General features: G+C 33.9%; 1 gene segment (V, D, J or C); it reads right to left on the minus strand.

Annotated features, from left to right (window-relative positions):
- Window positions 1-14,952: 14,952 nt before the first annotated feature.
- LOC109110374 lies at window positions 14,953-15,592 on the minus strand. The segment is given in 2 exon segments: window positions 14,953-15,398; window positions 15,498-15,592. Coding segments are annotated over 2 exon segments (393 nt in total).
- Window positions 15,593-25,562: the final 9,970 nt, after the last annotated feature.

The raw sequence follows: 25,562 nt of genomic DNA on the forward strand, positions 1-25,562 counted from the left end.
AAAGTCACTGCAGATCAGTCAGAAACACACACAGGAACTTCCTGCAACATAAAGGCATGGCTTAAATTCTTGATGTTCTTGCATTTTTCACTGTAGTTTCCTCTCATTTCTCTTGAACATGGAAATATTAACCGATGGAAATTAGAAGAAAAAATACTTTCTAATTATAGTCTAGCTATGTATATATATACTATACTATAATTTACTGTACTATACTGTAATATGTACTTTAATTTGGAACAAGCAAAAGATGCACTATGTATTACACATGAGAATCATGCAAAATATTTTAACATTTATTACATTGACTGTTTATTTTATTTTTTATTACACCATGTTTTAAATTGATTTGTCAAATATGATTGTACAACAGACCTGTAGGATTTTAACATACTTTATATTGCCGAAGATTTTTTCACTTTAAAATGTTAATTTTTGTTTGTATTCATTTTTTTTTTTTTTTTTTTTTTTTTTATATACTAGTTAAATGATTTGTCTACCTTTAGATTTTGGTAGCTACCTGTGATTTATTTTCATTGGTTCTATTATTTTTCTGACATACATAATACTTTATATAGTACACTACACAGTATAAAACACTTACAGCTTCTTTCTCTCTGTCTTTATCTCTGTCTCTGTGTTTCTCTCTTGTCTCTTACTGTAACAAGTTTTTGTAGAGAGCTGATGTGTTTCCTGTCACTGTGGGCACCAGAGCACAGTAGTACAGAGCAGAGTCTGATACAGCAGCAGAGGAGATCTTCAGATCCACATGTTCACTTTTTGGAATGTTAACAGAGAATCTTGGATCTATCTTAGACACCTCAGTTCCTTTTGCTTTGCTGTGGGTGAGTACAAGAAATTCAGGTTTTGATCTTCCATACTGACGGTACCAGTGGAGATAATCTGAACCTCCGGATGCAGAAAAATTACAGGATAATGTAACACTTGAACCTTCCTCAACAAAAACATATGTTTTGTTTGGTTTAATGACATTCCCTAAGACAACAGCTGAAAAAGAAGAGGGATATTGGTCATTTTTGTGAGATGTTTTTCATAGAACTTATTTTTAACAATAAAAATCTACATTTCTATAATAATTAACCAAATAACATACCAGCTGAGGCACAGAATAGAATGACTGAATGAAGATCCATTGTACAAGTGTTCACTCTGAGAAGAGTCAAGCTGAATGCTTTCAAACGCAGTCTCTGTCAGACACTAAGATCATATGAACACTGAGTCCCTCCTCTCTGAGCCACATTATAATGAATTTGACATCTGATCAAGTCACATGAACTAACGTTAAATGTGCATGGTTACCAATTAATAAATAATTCAATGAATTAACCAAACTCGATCTGTCATCCTTCTTTAATATGACCTTATGAGAATATGATTATTGTTATATGTTCCTGCATTTCTTCCATTTTTATTATTTTGGGCATGCACAACAGCGTACCACCATCATTTGAAACAATTTATCTGCCTTAGCATAAATATTATGTTATCCAGTTGTTATGTTGGAAAACAGTTCTACTTCACACAGCCTTAAATAATAATTAAAAACACTATTACAAAATTATACTGAAATCATTCATTACATTAAATCATGCAATCAATATAATAATGATTGTATGTTTGACTGCTACAGTACATACATTTTGATTTTAATATAGTTTTTAAACTACAGATATGTTTATCATAAAGAAACAGTTGCATACATGTTTATGTCTCTGTATTTTTGTATGTGGTTTGACTTGAGTTTTCTCACTCTGAGCCTCAGAGCACAGTAGTACACAGTAGAGTCAGACACACGCACATCCTGGATTGTAAGTGGAACTGAATCTGACGATAGTTTAGAGTGAAATCTCTCCTGAAACTGAGCATCATTATCTGCTCCTCCATATTTGTCTCTCATCAGTATGTATCTAGAGGAAGGTCATTTGCTCTCTGGATGTACCAGAAGAGGTACAGTATGGTTGTGTTGAGGTTGTTGTATATGTACAATATAATGTCACTGATTTTCCTTCAACTGCAGTCACGTATTTCTCTGGCTGATCAACTTTGTCTTCTGATCTGCATTCTATTTGAATATTTGATGTAGTTATGGTTTTTGATGAGTATCAAAAAATCCATGTCAACAAACAGTATAGCTACAAATGAGTTATCTAACTGCTTAAAATGTGTGGAAATACATACCAAGAATGAATAGTGCAAATAGAAATATATTCCTGGACCACTTAATGATCTGTTTCAAACAATGAAGTCAAAATATATAAGACAGGTTTGCTTTCATAATAATATAGGACTCTGAGGAGGAAACCACTCTGTTAGTGTGATACTGAGAGATATTGCCCTCTTTTGGTTTCTTGCCAGTGTTACACAGCTGAAATAAAGTCACATGATGTTAAATGTCTTAATCATAAAGCAAGTGAAAGTACATTTTTTACAGTTACAATCCTTCTACCATTTGTTTGCCTTTTTATTCCTTTTGTAAAACATTTCTTCCCTCAACCTCACACAGGTGTTTGCAGTTATTACAGTATCTAATAATAAAAGCTTTAAAGTGAAAATGGCTTGTAGTTTTTGTATGACTTGTTGCATGTTTTGTATCACTGGGCTTCAACTCTTAAAGCACAGTAATGGAGAGCTGAATTTGCCACAGTCACACTCTTAATAAAGAGTTCAGTGAAAATGTGAGAAGTACTTGACATATGTAGAGATAATTTGCAGACGCATAATTACAAGATAACGTAACATCTGAATTCTCCTCAGCACATAACTGTCCTTTTTGGTGTCATGACATTTCCAAAGACAGCAGCTGAAAAAAGAAAATGTACATTTAGTGCTTCAGGATTTTTTTAAAAAAAAAAAAAAAAAAAAAAAAAAAAACAACCTTTTTAAAAAGAGATAAATAAAAATGAATGTATATACTGAGGCACAGAGCAGAATAATGAATGAATGAAGATCCACTGTACAAGTGTTCACTCTGAGAAGAGTCAGACTGAACTGTTTCATCTAAGTCTCTGTCAGACACATTAGATCATGTCAGATCTGTGAACACAGAGTCCCTCCTCTCTGAGCCAAGTCATAGCTACATTTCACACCTGGGTACCAAACGAAAGGGCTTATTAATGTCTTCTCTTGTATTCTGAGCTATTACAGTTTTTCTCAATCGATTTGGTACATTTCTCCAAACTCAGGTAACAGCTCTCAAAACAGTTAACACAGCAAACTAAACACACTCTTATGCTGGCGAAACCGTTAAGTATTCACTGCACAATGAAACACAGCATTTTATTCTAGTAATGCATTTATTAAAATTCAATATTAACATCAAAACTAAAAGTGTATTTTGTTGATTTTATAACAAATTCAGCTGAAGATACACAAAGAAATAAATGAAAATACATGTTTTTCATTAAGTTCTTTAATGAGGAGTTCAGGTGTATAACAATGAGTTTTCACCCCACACACAAATATATATATATATATATATATATATATATATATATATAATGCAAATAAGTACATAGGTAAATAAAAAAAATAAAGTGATAAATGTACTGCATTCATTGAATCAATTATTTTATTGATCATGCCTCTCAATTACATCTGGCCAGAGAATTTCATCAACATCACAGAAAATATTTTCACGAGTCATGCATCGTGGGAAAAAAACTCCTTGAATGCTGTATCTGTCCTTGACATGCTTGTGCCCCAATATCTCCACAGGGCTCTTCCATCGCTTGAAGAAGACTTACTTGGTTGTAAGGGTTGCGATCATGTACTTTCCATCTCCAAGAGTAGAAGAATTCCTCAACTGGATTCAGGAAAGGAGAAAATGGTGCAAGGAACACCATCCTGAAATGTGGGTGATTCTCAAAACACTCTCGTACTAGTACTGAACAGTGGAATTGGACATTGTCCCAAACATCTACAAAATTCCACACAATTTGCTCCTGATCACCCTGCGGAAAGAGGATTTCATTGAGGAGGTTTAAAAAATGTAGGAGCCTTGCTGTGTTGTATGGTCCCAAGACAGCATTGTGTGCCACAACACCAGTTGTAGAAATTGCTGCACAGAGAGTGATGTTGCCTCCTCGTTGTCCAGGGACATTGACTGTAGCATGGCCAATCACATTTCTCCCTCTTCTTTTTTTTTTGAAGATTGAAGCCTGCTTCATCAATATACAGGTACTAATAATGAGTTGCACTGCTATCTAACTCCAAGATTCTCAAGAGTAAAAAGAACACAAGGTAAAATATAGTAAATTTGTGTTTTACAGTAATGGCTCTGATTGCAGTCAATACTACTGTAAAATTGTTGCTGAAGTTTGAGTTCACACTTTGAAGCAGCAGTATACATAGATATGCCTAAATCTTTTCACATATAGTGGCATGGAATAGTTTATGGACACATACTTAAAATTCAGGAAAAATATATCTTTGAGTTGACAGTAAAATTGCAGTAATTGGATTGCACATACTTGAACAAACTGGAATCGCAACTCCTTCACTCTCACAAAGTTCCTCTCAAAGGGCACTTTGTATACTTGCTTCATTCGGATAGCATTTCTTCTTAGAACACGGTCAGTTGTGGAGAGACTGCATTGGTGGATATTGTGGAACAGTTGATTGTCCTGTGTTATTCTTTGCTGAATTTCTTTGAGGCGGAGGGTGTTGTTCTGGACCACCATGTCAACAATGACATGCTCTTGTTCAACTGAAAAAAAGTCTTGTTCGTCCACCTAAATGTTCTCTAACTTCATTTCTGAAAAAGGTTTGGACAAGCAGGAACATTTACTGCAGAGATCTAGACCTGTGTCAAACAAGACTACATGAACTCTCATTATAAAAGTAGAATGATATAGTTTCTTACCGTTTTTCCCTCTGAAATGTACGGATAATTGAAGCCACTGTGGATCTGTTTATATTGGGCTGAACTCTCTGGCCAGCTTCTCTCAGTGAGAGACCATGATTTATGACATGGTCAATAAGTGTGGCTCTGATTTCATTTGAAACACGTGTGTACCCTACCCTCATTTTACCTCTCCTCCCTCCTCTTACACCTTGGCCTCCTCTTCCTCCCTGTCCACCTCTTCTTATATTTTCTCTTTCCACTATACCATTGCCCTCCAATCTATCCATCTCTTCAATCTCTTCTCCTCTTCCTACACCCTCAGCTCTTCTCGCTCTTCCTCCTACATCTTCAGCTCTTCCTCCTACATCTTCAGCTCTTCTTTCTCTTTCTCTATCTCCTCTTCCTCTTCCTCTTCTCCTTCTACCCTGGCCACCACCTCTCACTCTTAAACCTCTTCTGTTTCCACTGCTCATACTTCTTTTTTTTTTGTCTTACTGTATCTCCTCATTTGTCTTCTTTGTTCTTCTTCTCTTCCCCTTTTGTAGTTGTTGTAATTACGTAAGACAGCTATGTGAACAATTAGGAAATTGGCTTTTTCTGTGTTGAGTGGATTACTAACTCATCAGATAACAATTTGGCGTTAATTAAAGACACAAGGTGTGCAACTGACTATTTTACAATTCACAGAGTTTTGTTTGTTGTGTTTTGAAAATGGTACAAAAATGCTTGTGATCTTTGTGAAGAACAATGAAAAAGTAACAAATGTTTTTCCTGATATATTAAAGATTTGGTTGGCTGTATGAACTGCTGTGATAAAATTTGGGATTTTTGTGCACAGTGTTTTGAGAAAATTATGGTTTTGATTTGTGATTTGTATGAAATGAAGGAGAATTTACTATCTGTTTAGGACAATTACAAAGTGTACTGATCACTGTGTTAACTGTTTTGAGAGCTGTTACCTGAGTTTGGAGAAATGTACCAAAACGATTGAGAAAAACTGTAATGTGTTTTGTGTGTGATTTTGAAATATGTTTTGTTAAGTAAATCTGTCCACCCTGTCCACATTCAATTGGTCACAACTCACTGGAAGCTGAATTGGAATTTGAATCAGAATGTCAGGAATGTAATAAAAATCAATATAAGGAAAGTTAATTTATTAATTTTTAAAGAATTTAAAATGGTTTAACATTTAAGAGATTATTAAAAAGTGATTCTGTTTCTGCCAGAGAATGACGATTACATGACCATATAAAAGTAGTTTACATGTGGAACATGACATCTGGACATATTTATGCTACTTTTCTTAAGTTTCTAATTCACAATTGATGCCTTGCAACAAATATCTAATTCTGTCTTACACAGGTGTGACCACATATTTTATTACATTTGGGGATGGATAGATTGGGGTTTTGATTGTGTTTTCACTTGACTGGTTCAAAGTGAAAAAAGCTTCAGGTTTTTGTACGACATGTCTCATGTTTTGTATCACTGGGCTCCTACTCTTAGAGCACAGTAATAGAGAGCTGAATCTGACAGACGTACATCAGCAATAGTGAGTTCAGTGGATGTGTGTGATGTAGTCGATTGAAACCGACGATCAGATGTGCGTTCACCACTCGCTGACCGTGCATTTTTGTATAATAAGAATTGTGGTTCTCTGTTGGGATACTGTCTGTACCAGTAAAGCCCAACATATTCACTACTTGAACTATATGTGCAGCTCAGCTTGACAGTTTCTGTTTCTTTAGAAGTTTTTTCTGTCCCTTTATCTGGTTCAATACTGTCTCCAGCCACCAAACCTGTGAACAATAAGCACACACAACCAAAATAATAATACACACATAATAGAAAAAAAAAAAAAAAAAAATACTTTTTTATGGGGGGGGGGGCAGTCAATTAAATCGTTTAGTATTTGGGGTTTTATGTTTTAAAAATGTTCAGTTTCATCAGTTGCTCAGTAAATAATGTACCTGTTCCCACGATGAGAATCAGTATAAAGCGTCTGTCCATGTTCAATCAGTTCAGTTCCGTTCTCTGTTGAGTCTCTCAGTGCTCTGAGCTGAAAGTCACTGCAGATAAGTCAGAAACACACACAGGAACTTCCTGCTTTATAAAGGCATGGCTTAAATTCTTGATGTTCTTGTGTTTTTCGCTGTATTTCCTCTTATTTCTCATGAACACTGAAATAATTATAATAATAATAATGACTTTCTAATTATAGTCTAGCTAAGTTTATATATAACTATTTGGAACAAGCAAAAGATGCACTATATATTATATATGAGAATCATGCAAGATATTTTAACATTTGTTACATTGTTTATTTTACTTTTATTTTTTATTACACCATGTTCTAAACTGATTTGTCAAATATGATTCCAAGACAGACTTGTAGGATTTTAACATACTTCATCTTTATACTGCCTGAAGATTCGTTTACTTTAAAAATTTAAATTTTGTTTGTATTTAGTTTTTTCATATACTAGTTAAATGATTTGACTACATTTAGATTTTGGTAGCTACCTGTGATTTATTTTTATTTGATTTATTGATACATTTTTATCAACATTACAGTGAATGTCTTCATTGTTCAGGCACCGCGGGAAAAACCTTCTGGCATGACAAATCCAGGCTTGAGACTGCTCTGCAGTTATATCACCACAAGCTTCATCCATGGCTTGAAGAAGGGTGACATGCTCATGGGGATGGCGATCATAAACCTTCCACCTCCATGTAGAGAAGAATTCCTCAATTGGGTTGAGGAAAGGGGAATATGTAAAAGTATAGTGAAGTTACTATAGCAGACTTACCGGTTATCTTGGTGAAAAGTTCTGATGATTGAGCTGAAAGTTGACCTTTGTAAGTTAGGCTAAAATATCGGGCAGCTCTTTCAGCTATTTGTAACTTACAAATTATCAGACAACAAGCAGACAAGTTGAAATCTATGGACATAATAAATGATTCATTGATTAAACATTAAGATCAGTGGAATTAATTGATAGACAAATGTATTCAACTGAATGATAAGAGATGCAAATCGAAAGTTTGATAGTAATAGCTTTATGAAAGGCAGTTTCTGTGAATGAAACATTTATATAGATGAAACACTTATTTTGTGTAGTGAAAATATTTTGTGATTATGTGTATTGTACTAACACAATTAGTTATGTAAATAAATGTTTGTGTATAGTGAAATTTTGATGATATTTTTTGTTTTTTGTACTAATATTTATTTATGTTTACCAATTGCTTGTGAAAAATGTGCCAAAGCAATAAAAAACTGTAAACCCTTTTGATGCAGTTTAGCTTCCTCACTGTGCACAAAACATTACAGTGGTGATGATGGTGCATAGGCCATGTAGTGTTTCTACAAAAAAAGCATTACTACTACTACTACTACTGCTAATAATAATAATAATAATAATTAAAAATTAGATGATGTTTTTTTGCTTTGCCAGTTTCCTCGTATGTATTATATCATCATATTTATTCCTCACATTTAGCTTGGGAATATTAAGTAATGAAAACCTGAATAATATGTAAATTTTGTCATTTAGAATTTGCCCAAAATAAATGTATAACATAATGTTGTAGTGTGATGTGTTGCATAAAACATAGCAGTATCTCCATGTGAAAGTGTGTGAACACTGCCAACTTGTGGCATACATGAGCCTGCACTACTTACTGCACATGAGCCTGCACTACTTACTGCATCATTTTAGATTTTTTATTATTTGGCAGTTTTCTGAATTTCAGGTATTAAAGAGCAGCTTCTTTGGGATTCAATGTAACTGTAATTTAATGTAAACCTTCCACATTGCCACACAAATTCATGCATTATAATAAAAAGAAAATGTCCACCTTATGGTTTTGGTACAGCCTGTGATTTTTTTTATTTTTTTTATTGGTTCATAATACTGTAGTTGCCAGTTACAGATTCTTTCTCTCTGTCTTCATCTCTGTCTCTGTGTTTCTCTTTTGTCTCTCAGTGTAACAGGTTTTTGTAGAGAGCTGATGTGTTTCCTGTCACTGTGGGCACCAGAGCACAGTAGTACAGAGCAGAGTCTGATACAGCAGCAGAGGAGATCTTCAGATCCACATGTTCACTTTTTGGAATGTTTACAGAGAATCTTGGATCTATCTTAGACACCTCAGCTTCTTTTGCATTGATATAGGTGAGAACAAGAAATTCAGGTTTTGATCTTCCATACTGACGGTACCAGTGGAGATTATCATTCCCTCCAGATGCAGAAAAATTACAGGATAATGTAACGCTTGAACCTTCCTCAGCAAAAACATCTGTTTTGTTTGGTTTAATGACATTCCCAAAGACAGCAGCTGAAAAAGAAGAGGGATAATGGTAATTTTTGTGTGAAGTTTTTTCATAGAACTAATTTTTTTAACAATAAAAATCTACATTTCTATAATAATTAACCAAATAACATACCAGCTAAGGCACAGAATAGAATGTATGAATTAAGATCCATTGTACAAGTGTTCACTCTGAGAAGAGTCAAGCTGAATGCTTTCAACCGCAGTCTCTGTCAGACTCTAAGATCATATGAACACTGAGTCCCTCCTCTCTGAGCCACATTATAATGAATTTGACATCAGATCCAATCACATGAACTAACGTTACAACTGTATGGTTACCAATAAATAAATAATTGAATGAATTAACCAAACTCGATCTGTCATCCTTCTTTAATATGACCTTATGAGAATATGATTATTGTAATGTGTTCCTGCATTTCTTCCGTTTCTATTATTTTGGGCTTGCACAACAGCGTACCATCATTTGAAACAAATTATCTGCCTTAGCATAAATAATATGTTATCCAGTTGTTATGTTGGAAGACAGTTCTACTTCACACAGCCTTAAAAAAAAAAATAATAATAAACACTATTACAAAATTATACTGAAATCATTCAATTACATTAAATCCTGCAATCAATATAATAATGATTGTATGTTTGACTGCTACAGTACATTCATTTTGATTTTAATATAGTTTTTAAACTACAAATATGTTTATCATAAAGAAACAGTCGCATACATGTTTATGTCTCTGTATTTTTGTATGTGGTTTGACTTGAGTTTTCTCACTCTGAGCCTCAGAGCACAGTAGTACACAGCAGAGTCAGAGTCATGCACATCCTGGATTGTAAGTGGAACTGAATCTGATGAAAGTTTAGAGTGAAATCTCTCCTGAAATTAAGCATCATTATCTGCTCCTCCATATTTGTCTCTCATCAGTATGTATCTATATTAAGGTCATTTGCTCTCTGGATGTACCAGGAGAGGTACAGTATGGTTGTGTTGAGGTTGTTGTATATATACAATATAATGTCACTGCTTTTCCTTCAACTGCAGTCACGTATTTCTCTGGCTGATCAACTTTGTCTTCTGATCTGCATTCTATTTGAATATTTGATGTAGTTATGATTTTTGATGAGTATCAAAAAATCCATGTCAACAAACAGTAGCTACAAATGAGTTATCTAAAAGCTTAAAATGTGTAAAAATACATACCAAGAATGAATAGTGCAAATATAAATATATTCCTGGACCACCTCATGATCTGTTTCAAATAATGAAGTCAAAATATATAAGACAGGTTTGCTTTCATAATAATATAGGACTCTGAGGAGGAAACCACTCTGTTAGTGTGACACTGAGAGATATTGCCCTCTTTTGGTTTCTTGCCAGTGTTACACAGCTGAAATAAAGTCACATGATGTTAAATGTCTTAGTCATAAAGCAAGTGAAAGTACATTTTTTACAGTTACAATCCTTCTACCATTTTGTTTGAGAGCTGAATTTGACACAGTCACACTCTTAATAAAGAGTTCAGTGAAAATGTGAGAAGTACTTGACATATGTAGGGATAATTTGCAGAGGCATAATTACAAGATAACGTAACATCTGAATTCTCCTCAGCACATAACTGTCCCTTTTTGTGTAATGACTTTTCCAAAGGCAGCAGCTGAAAAAGAAAATGTACATTTAGTGCTTCAGTGATTTTTCTTAAAAATAAATATATAAAATTAAAAACCTTTTTAAAAAGAGATAAATAAAAATGAATGTACTGTATATACTGAGGCACAGAGCAGAATAACTGAATGAAGATCCACTGTACAAGTGTTCACTCTGAGAAGAGTCAGACTGAACTGTTTCATCTAAGTCTCTGTCAGACACATTAGATCATGTCAGATCTGTGAACACAGAGTCCCTTCTCTCTAAGCCAAGTCATAGCTACTTTTCACACCTGAGTACCAAACGAAAGGGCTTATTAATGTCTTCTCTTGTTTTCTCTGAGCTATTAATGTGTTTTATGTGTGATTTTGAAATATGTTTTGTTTCGTAAATCTGTCCACCCTGTAAAAGTTTTTATTTTTTTTATTTTTATTTTTATTTTTTTAATTGCCTTTCAGTTTCCACTGCACTTAATAAAATAAATACTATGTTTGAAAAGCTCAAGAAATTAACATTTGCACTTTGGTTTGTTTAATTTTACATTCCCAACATGATATTTGGTATATGGTTATCTTTCTGTGTTAAATAAAATTAAAGTAAGCAGCTTTGGGAGCAATTCAGAATTTAAAAACTGGCTCCCATTCATGAATTTTAATTCAATTGGTCACAACTCACTGGAAGCTGAATTGGAATTTGAATCGGAATATCAGGAATGTAATGAAAATCAATATAATGAAAGTTAGTTTATTAATTTTTAAAGAATTTAAAGTGGTTTAACATTTAAGAGATTATTAAAAAGTGATTCTGTTTCTGCCAGAGAATGGAGATTAATAGATGGCAGTTTTGTTTTTGTTTCAGATTTGGGATTTTATGTCTGGATTAAGTTTCTAATTTACAATTTATGCTTCGCAAACAAATATCTAATTCTGTCTTACACAGGTGTGACCACATATTGTATTACATTTGGGGATGGATAGATTGGGGTTTTGATTGTGGTTTTCACTTTACTGGTTCAAAGTGAAAAAAGCTTCAGGTTTTTGTATGACATGTCTCATGTTTTGTATCACTGGGCTTCTAGAGCACAATAATAGAGAGCTGAATCTGACAGACGTACACCAGCAATAGTGAGTTCAGTGGATGTGCGTGATGTAGTTGATTGAAACCGGAGATCAGATGTGCGTTCACCACTCGCTGACCGTGCATTTTTGTATAATAAGAATTGTGGTTCTCTGTTGGGATACTGTCTGTACCAGTTAAGCCCAACATATTCACTACTTGTACTATATGAGCAGCTCAGCTTGACAGTTTCTGTTTCTTTAGAAGTTTTCTCTGTCCCTTTATCTGGCTCAATGTTGTCTCCAGCCACCAAACCTGTGAACAATAAGCACACACAACCAAAATAATAATTAACACATAATAGAAAAAATAATAATAATAATTTTGAAAATACAATTCAACAGTCAATTAAATCGTTTAGTATTTGGGGTTTTATGTTTTAAAAATGTTCAGTTTCATCAGTTGCTCAGTAAATGATGTACCTGTTCCAACAATGAGAATCAGTATTAAGCATCTGTCCATGTTCAATCAGTTCAGTTCAGTTCTCTCTGTTGAGTCTCTCAGTGCTCTGAGCTGAAAGTCACTGCAGATCAGTCAGAAACACACACAGGAACTTCCTGCTTTATAAAGGCATGGCTTAAATTCTTAATGTTTTTGTGTTTTTCACATACTTTATCTTTATAATGCCTGAAGATTTGTTTACTTTAAAATTTTTAATTTTGTTTGTACAGTATTTAGTTTTTTCATATACTAATTAAATGATATGTCTACCTTTAGATTTTGGTAGCTACCTGTGATTTATTTTTATTTGATTTATTGATACATTTTTATTAACATTACAGTGAATGTCTTCAGTGTTCAGGCACTGCGGGAAAAACCTTCTGGCATGACAAATCCAGGCTTGACATTGCTCTGCAGTTATATCACCACAAGCTTCATCCATGGCTTGAAGAAGGGTGACATGCTCATGAGGATGGCGATCATACACCTTCCACCTCCATGTAGAGAAGAATTCCTCAGCTGGGTTGAGGAAAGGGGAGTATGGGGGAAGGTAGAGGGTATGTGCCTGAAACCATTCCCGGACCAGCTCTGCATGGTGGAAACTGACATTGTCCCACACAATAACATAGATGACATCTTCACCCTGACAGGCCTGCTCAAGCTCATTTAGAAAAGCTATCAGGTGTTTAGTGTTCTATGATCCGAACTGGTCTACAGCCTACCACACCATCTTCAGATATAGCTGCACACATTGAGATATTTCCCCCACGTTGTCCAGGCACTTGGATGGCCAGTAAGGTTACATCCATGGCATCTGGTTTTGGCCAGATTGAAAACCAGCCTCATCATCAAAAATATACTTGTGATGATTCACAGCAGCATCCAGCTCCATCACCCTCTAAATTAATAATTATTAACTCTTTTACAAATAATAGTTGACATTGTTAGTCAGTACTGTAAATTGCATGTCATACAGTACACCAATTTAGTGTTGTACCTGAACATATTCTAAACCCAGTTGTTTCACTCAGGCATAGTTTCTCTCAAAAGGCACCAAGTAAATTTGTTTCATAGAAAACTGGTGCTTCTTCAAAAGGCGGGCAATATCTGGAAGGCTAATTGACGGCACATTGGCAAAGGTGTCATTGCTGTTCTCAGTAGCCTGCTTGATTTCAGACAGCCGTATGTCATTCTTTGCCCTGACCATTTCCACCACAGCTAACTCCTGCTGGTCAGTCAAAACACGTGCACGACCACCACCAGGTTGTCTCCTGTTAATTCTGAGAGGACAACAGTATGCTGTCAATATTTTACTTTTACAAATTACATACAATTGTGACAATTACATGTTGTTCTTCTATACAGTAATGCCATTACTGTAAGAGTACTATATTGTAAAAGTATAGTGAAGTTACTATAGCAGACTTATAGGTTATCTTGGTGAAAAGTTCTGATGATTGAGCTGACAGTTGACCTTTGTAAGTTAGGCTAAAATACCCGGGCATATCTTTCAGCAATTTGTAACTTACAAATTATTAGACAACAAGCAGACCTTTTCAACAAGTTGAAATCTATGGACATAATAAATGATTAATTGATTAAACATTAAGATCAGTTGAATTAATTGATAGACAAATATATTCAACTGAATGATAAGAGATGCAAATCAAAAGTTTGATACTATTAGCTTTATGAAATGCAGTTTCTGTGAATGAAACATTTATATAGATAAAACACTTATTTTGTGTAGTGAAAATTATATTTTGTGATTATGTGTATTGTACTAACACAATGAAAAAAATATGATTATGTGTATTGTACTAACACAATGAAAATATGCTGAAATGTTTGAAAAAAAGTGCACTTTTGATGATCTGTTGTGATATAAGTACTAAGAGTTTTGAAAATTTACCAATTGCTTGTGAAAGATATGCCAAAGCAATAAAAAACTGTAAACCCTTTTGATGCAGTTTAGCTTCCTCAATGTGCAAAAAAGATTACAGTGGTGATGATGATGCATAGGCCATGTAGTGTTTCTACAAAAAAAAATTGCGTGTTTTTCACAAGCAATAAATTCAAAAAAAGCATTACTACTACTACTAATAATAATAATAATTAAAAATTAGATGCCAACATTTTTTGCTTTGCCAGTTTCCTCCTATGTATTATATCATCATATTTATTCCTCACATTTAGCTTGGGAATATTAAGTAATGAAAACCTGAATAATATGTAAATTTTGTCATTTAGAATTTGCCCAAAATAAATGTATAACATAATGTTGTAGTGTGATGTGAAGTATCTCCATGTGAAAGTGTGTGAACACTGCCAACTTGTGGCAAACATCAACCTGCACTACTTACTGCACATGAGAATAATTTTAGATTTTTTATTATTTGGCAGTTTTCTGAATTTCAGGTATTAAAGAGCAGCTTCATTGGGATTCAATGTAACTGTAATTTAATGTAAACCTTACACATTGCCACACAAATTCATGCATTATAATAAAAAGAAAATGTCCACCATATGATTTTGGTACAGCCTGTGAATTTTTTTTTTATTTTCATTGGTTCATAATACTGTAGTTGCCAGTTACAGATTCTTTCTCTCTGTCTTCATCTCTGTCTCTGTGTTTCTTTCTTGTCTCTCATTGTAACAGGTTTTTGTAGAGAGCTGATGTGTTTCCTGTCACTGTGGGCGCCAGAGCACAGTAGTACAGAGCAGAGTCTGATACAGCAGCAGAGGAGATCTCCAGATCCACATGTTCACTTTTTGGAATGTTAACAGAGAACTTTGGATCTATCTTAGACACCTCAGCTTGTTTTGCTTTGCTGTAGGTGAGAACAAGAAATTCAGGTTTTGATCTTCCATACTGACGGTACCAGTGGAGATAATCATTCCCTCCAGATGCAGAAAAATTACAGGATAATGTAACACTTGAACCTTCCTCAGCAAAAACATCTGTTTTGTTTGGTTTAATGACATTCCCAAAGACAGCAGCTGAAAAAGAAGAGGGATATTTGTAATTTTTGTGAGATGTTTTTCATGGAACTAATTTTTAACAATAAAATGTATATAATAATTAACCAAATAACATACCAGCTGAGGCACAGAATAGAATGTATGAATGAAGATCCATTGTACAAGTGTTCACTTTGAGAAGAGTCAAGCTGAATGCTTTCAACCGCAGTCTCTGTCAGACTCTAAGATCATATGAACACTGAGTCCCTCCTCTCTGAGCCACATTATAATGAATTTGACATCAGATCCAGTCACATGAACTAATGTTACTGTATGATTACAAAACAAATAAACCAAATTAGATCTGCCATCCTTATTTAAGAATTTTACCTTATAATAATGGGACTATTGTAATGATATTGACCTACATTTGAGAGGTTCAAGATTATAAACTGAAAAGTTTTTGTCTTAAATTAGAATATTTTGTGTTAGTTTTTCTTCCATTATGTTAATTTGGCCTTTACTCTCAGCAGTGTACCATTTTTTGAAACAATCTATCTGTCTATCAATGTAAATAATATGTTATCCATTTGTTCATGCTGGAAGACAATTCTACTTCACACAGCCTTAAATCAAGAAAACAGTATTACTAAATTATATTGAAATCATTACATTAAATCACGCAATCAATATAATAATGATTATCTTATAATATAATGTAACAACAAAAGCTGCTGTATTATCAAATGTAATATTGAGCAACTGTTGCCCTCTTCTGGTTCACTGCAAGTACTACTTATTGCAATTGAAATAATTTTTTTCAGAATGACAGGATATTCTAGAGTGACTGATAAGGGCTCTATAGGGACTTGATGTAATTGATAAATTCAATTTTTTGTTTTATGTCTTGAAAATTTGTGCATTATATTGATTACATATTTGTATACCTTTCACTAACTTTGTATTTCTCTCTTGTTTCTTATTGTAACAGGTTTTTGTACAGTGTTCTTGTGTTTCCTGTCACTGTGGGCACCAGAGCACAGTAGTACAGAGCAGAGTCTGATACAGCAGCAAAGGAGATCTTCAGATCCACATGTTCACTTTTTGGAATGTTTACAGAGAATCTTGGATCTACATCAGACTCCTGAGCATCGTTTGCAGTGTCATAGGTGAGTACAATAAATTCAGGTTTTGATCTTCCATACTGACGGTACCAGTGGAGATAATCTGTAGTGCTAGAGTCAGTAAAACTACAGGATAATGTAACACTTGAACCGTCCTCAGCAAAAACATCTGTTTTGTTTGGTTTAATGACATTCCCAAAGACAGCAACTGAAAAAGAAATTGTGAATTTTTGTGAGATGTTTTTAAAATAACTCAAAATATATATTTAATAACCAAATAACATACCAGCTGATGCACAGAACAGAATGACTGAATCAAGATCCATTGTACAAGTGTTCACTTTGAGAAGAGTCAAGCTGAATGCTTTCAACCGCAGTCTCTGTCAGACACTAAGATCATATGAACACTGAGTCCCTCCTCTCTGAGCCACATTATAATGAATTTGACATCTGATCAAGTCAAACGAACTAACGTTAAATGTGTATGGTTACCAATAAATAAATAATTTAATGAATTAACCAAACTCGATCTGTCATCCTTCTTTAATATGACCTCATGAGAATATGATTATTGTAATATGTTCCTGCATTTCTTCCATTTCTATTATTTTGGGCTTGCGCAACAGCGTACCATCATTTGAAACAATTTATCTGCCTTAGCATAAATAATATGTTATCCAGTTGTTATGTTGGAAGACAGTTCTACTTCACACAGCCTTAAAAAAATAATAATAATAAACACTATTACAAAATTTTACTGAAATCACTCAATTACATTAAATGCTGCAATCAATATAATAATGATTGTATGATTGACTGCTACAGTACATTCATTTTGATTTTAATATAGTTTTTAAACTACAAATATGTTTATCATAAAGTATTGGGGTTGGATTTTTTTTTTTTTTAATTGGGGGAAATTAAAGGTTTTGGGGGAGAAAAAGTTTGAGAGAAAAAGTTATCACACTGATAGCAAAAAAGCATTTCATGAGAGAAAAAAGAATATTTGAGAGAAAAGGTTTTCACACCAATAGCAAAAAAAATAATATCTGAGACTAAAAAAAAGTCTCTCGAAACGCTTTTCTTTGCTCTCGATGCAATTTCTTGCTCTCGTGTCAGGATTTTGCTTTCACTGTGAGAATTGTGTCATGGGCGGGGCCACGTTCCTATTGGCCAGTTGGGTGAGCATCGTCTTGTCTTGGGAGTCGAACTGAATCATTACACCATTGTTCGTTCACCTGCATAGACGCCGCCTCTGCCTTATGGCTAGTTAAGTTGAGCACGGACACTCCAGTGTTTGGGGTAAGATGATGACAGACAGCTGGCTGAGCAAGTTCAGTATCACTGAAGATTAAACATTAAAAAATAGCACTCATATTCATGAATGAATGTGTATTATATTATTTGCTTGCTAATCACTAGTAAAGCTAACCAGCCATCATGCTAGGTAAACTTGCAAACTCGCCTGGTTTATACTTGACATATGTAGGGATAATTTGCAGAGGCATAATTACAAGATAACGTAACATCTGAATTGTCCTCAGCACATAACTGTCCCTTTTGGTGTGATGACATTTCCAAAGACAGCAGCTGAAAAAGAAAATGTACATTTAGTGCTTTAGTGATTTTTCTTAAAAAAAAAAAAAAAAATACACTTTTTAAAAAGAGATACATAAAAATGAATGTATATACTGAGGCACAGAGCAGAATAACTGAATGAAGATCCACTGTACAAGTGTTCACTCTGAGAAGAGTCAGACTGAACTGTTTCATCTAAGTCTCTGTCAGACACATTAGATCATGTCAGATCTGTGAACACAGAGTCCCTTCTCTCTGAGCCAAGTCATAGCTACTTTTCACACCTGAGTACCAAACAAAAGGGCTTATTAATGTCTTCTCTTGTTTTCTCTGAGCTATTAATGTGTTTTATGTGTGATTTTGAAATATGTTTTGTTTAGTAAATCTGTCCACCCTGTAAAAGTTTTTTATTTTTTTATTTTTATTTATATTTTTTAAATTGCCTTTCAGTTTCCACTGCACTTAATAAAATAAATACTATGTTTGAAAAGCTCAAGAAATGTACATTTGCACTTTGGTTTGTTTAATTTTACATTTCCAACATGATATTCAGTATATGGTTAACTTTCTGTGTTAAATAAAATTAAAGCAAGCAGCTTTGGGAGCAATTCAGAATTTAACTGGCTCTCATTCATGAATTTTAATTCAATTGGTCACAACTCACTGGAAGCTGAATTTGGAATTTGAATCAGAATGTCAGGAATGTAATAAAAATCAATATAAGGAAAGTTAATTTATTAATTTTTAAAGAATTTAAAATGGTTTAACATTTAAGAGATTATTAAAAAGTGATTCTGTTTCTGCCAGAGAATGGAGATTACATGACCATATAAAAGTGGTTTACATGTGGAACATGACATCTGGACATATTTATGCTACTTTTCTTAAATTTCTAATTTACAATTGATGCCTTGCAACAAATATCTAATTCTGTCTTACACAGGTGTGACCACATATTTTATTACATTTGGGGATGGATAGATTGGGGTTTTGATTGTGGTTTTCACTTGACTGGTTCAAAGTGAAAAAAGCTTCAGGTTTTTGTACGACATGTCTCATGTTTTGTATCACTGGGCTCCTACTCTTAGAGCACAATAATAGAGAGCTGAATCTGACAGACGTACACCACCAATAGTGAGTTCAGTGGATGTGCGTGATGTAGTCGATTGAAACCGACGATCAGATGTGCGTTCACCACTCGCTGACCGTGCATTTTTGTATAATAAGAATTGTGGTTCTCTGTTGGAATACTGTCTGTACCAGTAAAGCCCAACATATTCACTACTTGAACTATATGTGCAGCTCAGCATAACAGTTTCTGTTTCTTTAGAAGTTTTTTCTGTCCCTTTATCTGGCTCAATGTTGTCTCCAGCCACCAAACCTGTGAACAATAAGCACACACAACCAAAATAATAATAAACACATAATAGAAAAAAAGAAATAATTAAAAATACAATTTACTTTTTTATGGGGGGGGGGGGCAGTCAATTAAATCGTTTAGTATTTGGGGTTTTATGTTTTAAAAATGTTCAGTTTCATCAGTTGCTCAGTAAATGATGTACCTGTTCCAACAATGAGAATCAGTATAAAGCATCTGTCCATGTTCAGTCAGTTCAGTTCAGTTCTCTGTTGAGTCTCTCAGTGCTCTGAGCTGAAAGTCACTGCGGATCAGTCAGAAACACACACAGGAACTTCCTGCTTTATAAAGGCATGGCTTAAATACTTGATGTTCTTGGGTTTTTTCACTGTATTTCCTCTTATTTCTCATGAACATTAAATATTAACTGATGGAAATTAGAAGAATAATGACTTTCTAATTATAGTCTAGCTAAGTTTAGATATAACTATTTGGAACAAGCAAAAGATGCACTATATATTGTACATGAGAATCATGCGAGATATTTTTAACATTTGTTACATTGTTCATTTTACTTTATTTTTTATTACACCATGTTCTAAATTGATTTTGTCAAATATGATTCCAAGACAGACCTGTAGGATTTTAACATACTTCATCTTTATTTTGACGAAGATACGTTCACTTTAAAAAAAAATTATTTTGTTTGTACAGTATTTAGTTTTTTCATATACTAGTTAAATGATTTGTCTACCTTTAGATTTTGGTAGCTACCTGTGATTTATTTTTATTCAATTTATTGATAAATTTTTTTCAACATTACAGTGAATGTCTTCAATGTTCAGGCACCGCGGGAAAAACCTTCTGGCATGACAAACCCAGGCTTGACATTGCTCTGCAGTTATATCACCACAAGCTTCATCCATGGCTTGAAGAAGGGTGACATGCTCATGAGGATGGCGATCATACACCTTCCACCTCCATGTAGACAAGAATTCCTCAATTGGGTTGAGGAAAGGGGAGTATGGGGGAAGGTAGAGGGTCATGAACCGAGGATGTGCCTGAAACCATTCCCGAACCAGCTCTGCATGGTGGAAACTGACATTGTCCCACACAATAACATGACATCTTCACCCTGACAGGCCTGCTCCAGCTCATTTAGAAAAGCTATCAGGTGTTCAGTGTTATACTTAAAAATAAATATACTTGTGATGATTCACAGCAGCATCCAGCTCCATCACCCTCTAAAATAATAATAATTTGGTTAGCTCTTTTACAAATAATAGTTGACATTGTTAGTCAGTACTTTAAATTGCATGTCATACAGTACACCAATCTAGTGTTATACCTGAACATATTCTAAACCCAGTTGTTTCACTCAGGCATAGTTTCTCTCAAAAGGCACCAAGTAAATTTGTTTCATAGAAACCTGGTGCTTCTTCAAAAGGCGGGCAATAACTGGAAGGCAAATTGATGGCACATTGGCAAAGGTGTCATTGCTGTTCTCAGTAGCCTGCTTGATTTCAGACAGCCGTATGTCATTCCTTGCCCTGACCATTTTCACCACAGCTAACTCCTGCTGGTCAGTCAAAACACGTGCACGACCACCACCAGGTTGTCTCCTGTTAATTCTGAGAGGACAACAGTATGCTGTCAATATTTTACTTTTACAAATTACATAAAACTGTGACAATTACATGTTGTTCTTCTATACAGGATATTGGTAAATTATCAGACAACAAGCAGACAAGTTGAAAATCTATGGACATAATAAATGATTCATTGATTAAACATTAAGATCAGTTGAATTAATTGATAGACAAATGTATTCAACTGAATGATAAGAGATGCAAATCGAAAGTTTGATAGTAATAGCTTTATGAAAGGCAGTTTCTGTGAATGAAACATTTATATAGATAAAACACTTCTTTTGTGTAGTGAAAATGATATTTTGTGATCATGTGTATTGTACTAATACAACTGAATATATGAAATGTTTGAAAAAAGTGCACTTTTGGTGATCTGTTGTGATATAAATTCTAAAAGTTTTGAAAATTTACCAATTGCTTGTGAAAATTGCGCCAAAGCAATAAAAAAAAATGTAAACAATACAGTTTAGCTTCCTCACTGTGCACAAAAACATTACAGTGGTGATGATGGTGCATAGGCCATGTAGTGTTTCTACAAAAAAGCATTAATATTAAAAATAATAATAATAATATTGATGCCAATATTTTTTGCTTTGCCAGTTTCCTCATATTTATTATATCCTCATATTTATTCCTCATATTTAGCTTGGGAATATTAAGTAATGAAAACCTGAATAATATGTAAATTTTGTCATTTAGAATTTGCCCAAAATAAATGTATAACATAATGTTGTAGTGTGATGTGTTATATAAAACATAGCAGTATCTCCATGTGAAAGTGTGTGAACACTGCCAACTTGTGGCATAGATGAACCTGAACTATTTATTGCACATGAGAATCATTTTAGATTTTTTATTATTTGGCAGTTTTCTGAATTTCAGGTATTAAAGAGCAGCTTCATTGGGATTCAATGTAAATGTAATTTAATGTAAACCTTCCACATTACCACATAAATTCATGCATTATAATAAAAAGAAAATGTCCACCTTATGATTTTGGTACATAAGAATTTTTTGTTTTTTTTTCATTGGTTCATAATACTGTAGTTGCCAGTTACAGCTTCTTTCTCTCTGTCTTCATCTCTGTCTCTGTGTTTCTCTCTTGTCTCTCATTGTAACAGGTTTTTGTAGAGAGCTGATGTGTTTCCTGTCACTGTGGGCGCCAGAGCACAGTAGTACAGAGCAGAGTCTGATACAGCAGCAGAGGAGATCTCCAGATCCACATGTTCACTTTTTGGAATGTTAACAGAGAATCTTGGATCTATCTTAGACACCTCAGCTTGTTTTGCATTGATATAGATGAGAACAAGAAATTCAGGTTTTGATCTTCCATACTGACGGTACCAGTGGAGATAATAATTACTTCCAGATGCAGAAAAATTACAGGATAATGTAACACTTGAACCTTCCTCAGCAATAAATTCTGTTTTTTTTTTGGTTTAATGACATTCCCAAAGACAGCAGCTGAAAAAGAAGAGGGATATTGGTAATTTTTGTGAGATGTTTTTCATAGAACTAATTTTTAACAATAAAAATCTACATTTATATAATAATAATTAACCAATTAACATACCAGCTAAGGCAGAGAATAGAATGACTGAATGAGGATCCATTGTACAAGTGTTCACTCTGAGAAGAGTCAGACTGAATGCTTTCAACCGCAGTCTCTGTCAGACTCTAAGATCATATGAACACTGAGTCCCTCCTCTCTGAGCCACATTATAATGAATTTGACATCAGATCCAGTCACATGAACTAATGTTACAACTGTATGATTACAGAACAAATAAACCAAATTAGATCTGCCATCCTTATTTAAGAATTTGACCTTATAATAATGGGACTATTGTAATGATATTGTCCTACATTTGAGGGGGTGCAAGATTATTAACTGAAAAGGTTTAGTTTTAAATTAGAATATTTTGTGTTAGTTTTTCTTCCATTATGTTATTTTGGGCTTTACTCTCAACAGTGTACCATTTTTTTGAAACAATCTAGCTGTCTATCAATGTAAATAATATGTTATCCAACTGTCTATTTTGGAAGACAATTCTACTTCACACAGCCTTAAATCAAGAAAACACTGTTTTAAAAATTTAATTGAAATAATTTAATTTAATTAATTATACAATCAATATAATAATGATTGCATGATCACTATTGTCATTCACTTTAGTTTATTATTGCCTTTCTCATTAAGATTCCGATTTATATTTGTGCCTATAACAAAGGCCTAATTCCGTCTTACACATATGTGACCACATATTTTATTAAATTCAGACCTGAAGAGATTGTGGTTTTGATTGTGGTTTTCACTAGATCAGTTCAAAGTGAAAAGAACTTCAGGTTTTTGTATGTTTCATGTTTTGTATTACTGGGCTCCTACTCTTAGAGCACAATAATAGTGAGCTGAATCTGACAGACGTACATCAGTAATGGTGAGTTCAGTGAATGTACATGATGTAGTCAACTGAAATCGACGATCGGAGGTGTGTTGATCAGAACTTTGTGATCAGGCACGTTTGAGTAATAAATACTGTGGTTCTCTGTTGGGATACTGTCTGTACCAGTAAAGCCAAACAGATTCACTACTTGTACTATATGAACAGCTCAATTTGACCGTTTCTTTTTCTTTAAAGGTTTTTTTTTCTGTCCATTTATCTGGCTCAATGTTGTCTTTTTAATTGTTAGATTATTACACTTTTTATATTAGTGTTGTGCATAAAATGAGTACTCAAAATAAAAGGCAACATTTCATATTCTAAACAGAAGCACAAGTTATAATTTCTTGACTGAGATTCAGCTCACGTGTTTTTGTATGTAGTTTGACTTGAGTTTTCTCACTTTGGGCCTCAGAGCACAGAAGTACACAGCAGAGTCAAACACATGCAGATTCTGGATTGTCAGTGGAACTGAATTTGATGACACTTCAGTCACATGTTTATCTGTCTGATCAACTGTGTCCTCTGATCTGCACTCTGTAAAGATTTAAGAATATTTAATGTACAATAGAATACAACATATAAACAACTTACATGAATATACAGCTGTATTAAAGGAGAATTCATACCAAGAATGAATATTGTATTGTAAAGAGAAATATATTTCTCAACCCGTGTGACATGACTGTGTCTACGTTGAAGTACTAATAAATCTGTAAATATGACAGTTTTTGTTTTTTTGTTTTTTTTTTGTTGTTTTGTTGTTGTTGGTTTTTTTTTTGGCATTTTAATGATGATCCAATGTACTGTTGAATGTAATATTGAGCACCTACTGCCCTCTTCTGGTTAACTGCAAGTATATTGCATAAGTGGCATCTCAAGTTTTCAAGCGCACAATTGTCACAACATATATTTTATTACATTGGAGGCTTGAAAGGTTGTGGTTTTCACATCATGTAAATACACTTTTAATACACCATAAATAATGTACCTCTTCCCAAAATGAGAATCAGTATAAAGCATCTGTCCATGTTCAATCAGATCAGTTCAATTCTCTGTTGAGTCTCTCAGTGCTCTGAGCCGTAAGTCACTGCAGATTTATAAAGGCATGGCTTAAATACTTTATGTCTTTGCATTTATCATTTTCATTTATGACTGATGAAAATATGAAGAATATTTATTATTTATTATAGTCTAGCCATTTTTATATAAAATGTAATGAGAATTTGGAACAAGCAGGAACTACATGTGAATGTACAGTATATACTGTATTACACAAGATAATAATTTGAGATAATTTAACATTTATTTGCTTTATTTCTTGCTGTATTTCTCTCTTGTCTCTCATTGTAACAGGTTTTTGTAGAGAGCTGATGTGTTTCCTGTCACTGTGGGCGCCAGAGTACAGTAGTACAGAGCAGAGTCTGATACAGCAGCAGAGGAGATCTTCAGATCCACATGTTCACTTTTTGGAATGTTAGCAGAGAATCTTGGATCTATCTTAGACACCTCAGCTTGTTTTGCATTGATATAGATGAGAACAAGAAATTCAGGTTTTGATCTTCCATACTGACGGTACCAGTGGAGATTATCTGAACCTCCAGATGCAGAAAAATTACAGGATAATGTAACACTTGAACCTTCCTCAGCAATAAATTCTGTTTTTTTTGGTTTAATGACATTCCCAAAGACAGCAGCTGAAAAAGAAGAGGGATATTGGTAATTTTACCGAGATGTTTTTCATAGAACTAATTTTTAACAATAAAAATCTACATTTCTATAATAATTAACCAAATAGCATACCAGCTGAGGCACAGAATAGAATGACTGAATGAAGATACATTGTACAAGTGTTCACTCTAAGAAGAGTCAGACTGAATCCTTTCAACAGCAGTCTCTGTCAGAAACTAAGATCATATGAACACTGAGTCCCTCCTCTCTGAGCCACATTATAATGAATTTGACATCAGATCCAATCACATGAACTGTATGATTACCAAAAATATAAATAAAATTGATCTGTGATCCTTATTTAAGATGAGAATGAGAGAATG

Source organism: Cyprinus carpio, chromosome B2 (assembly GCF_018340385.1).
Source record: "Cyprinus carpio isolate SPL01 chromosome B2, ASM1834038v1, whole genome shotgun sequence".
NCBI classification, from domain to species: Eukaryota; Metazoa; Chordata; class Actinopteri; order Cypriniformes; family Cyprinidae; genus Cyprinus; species Cyprinus carpio.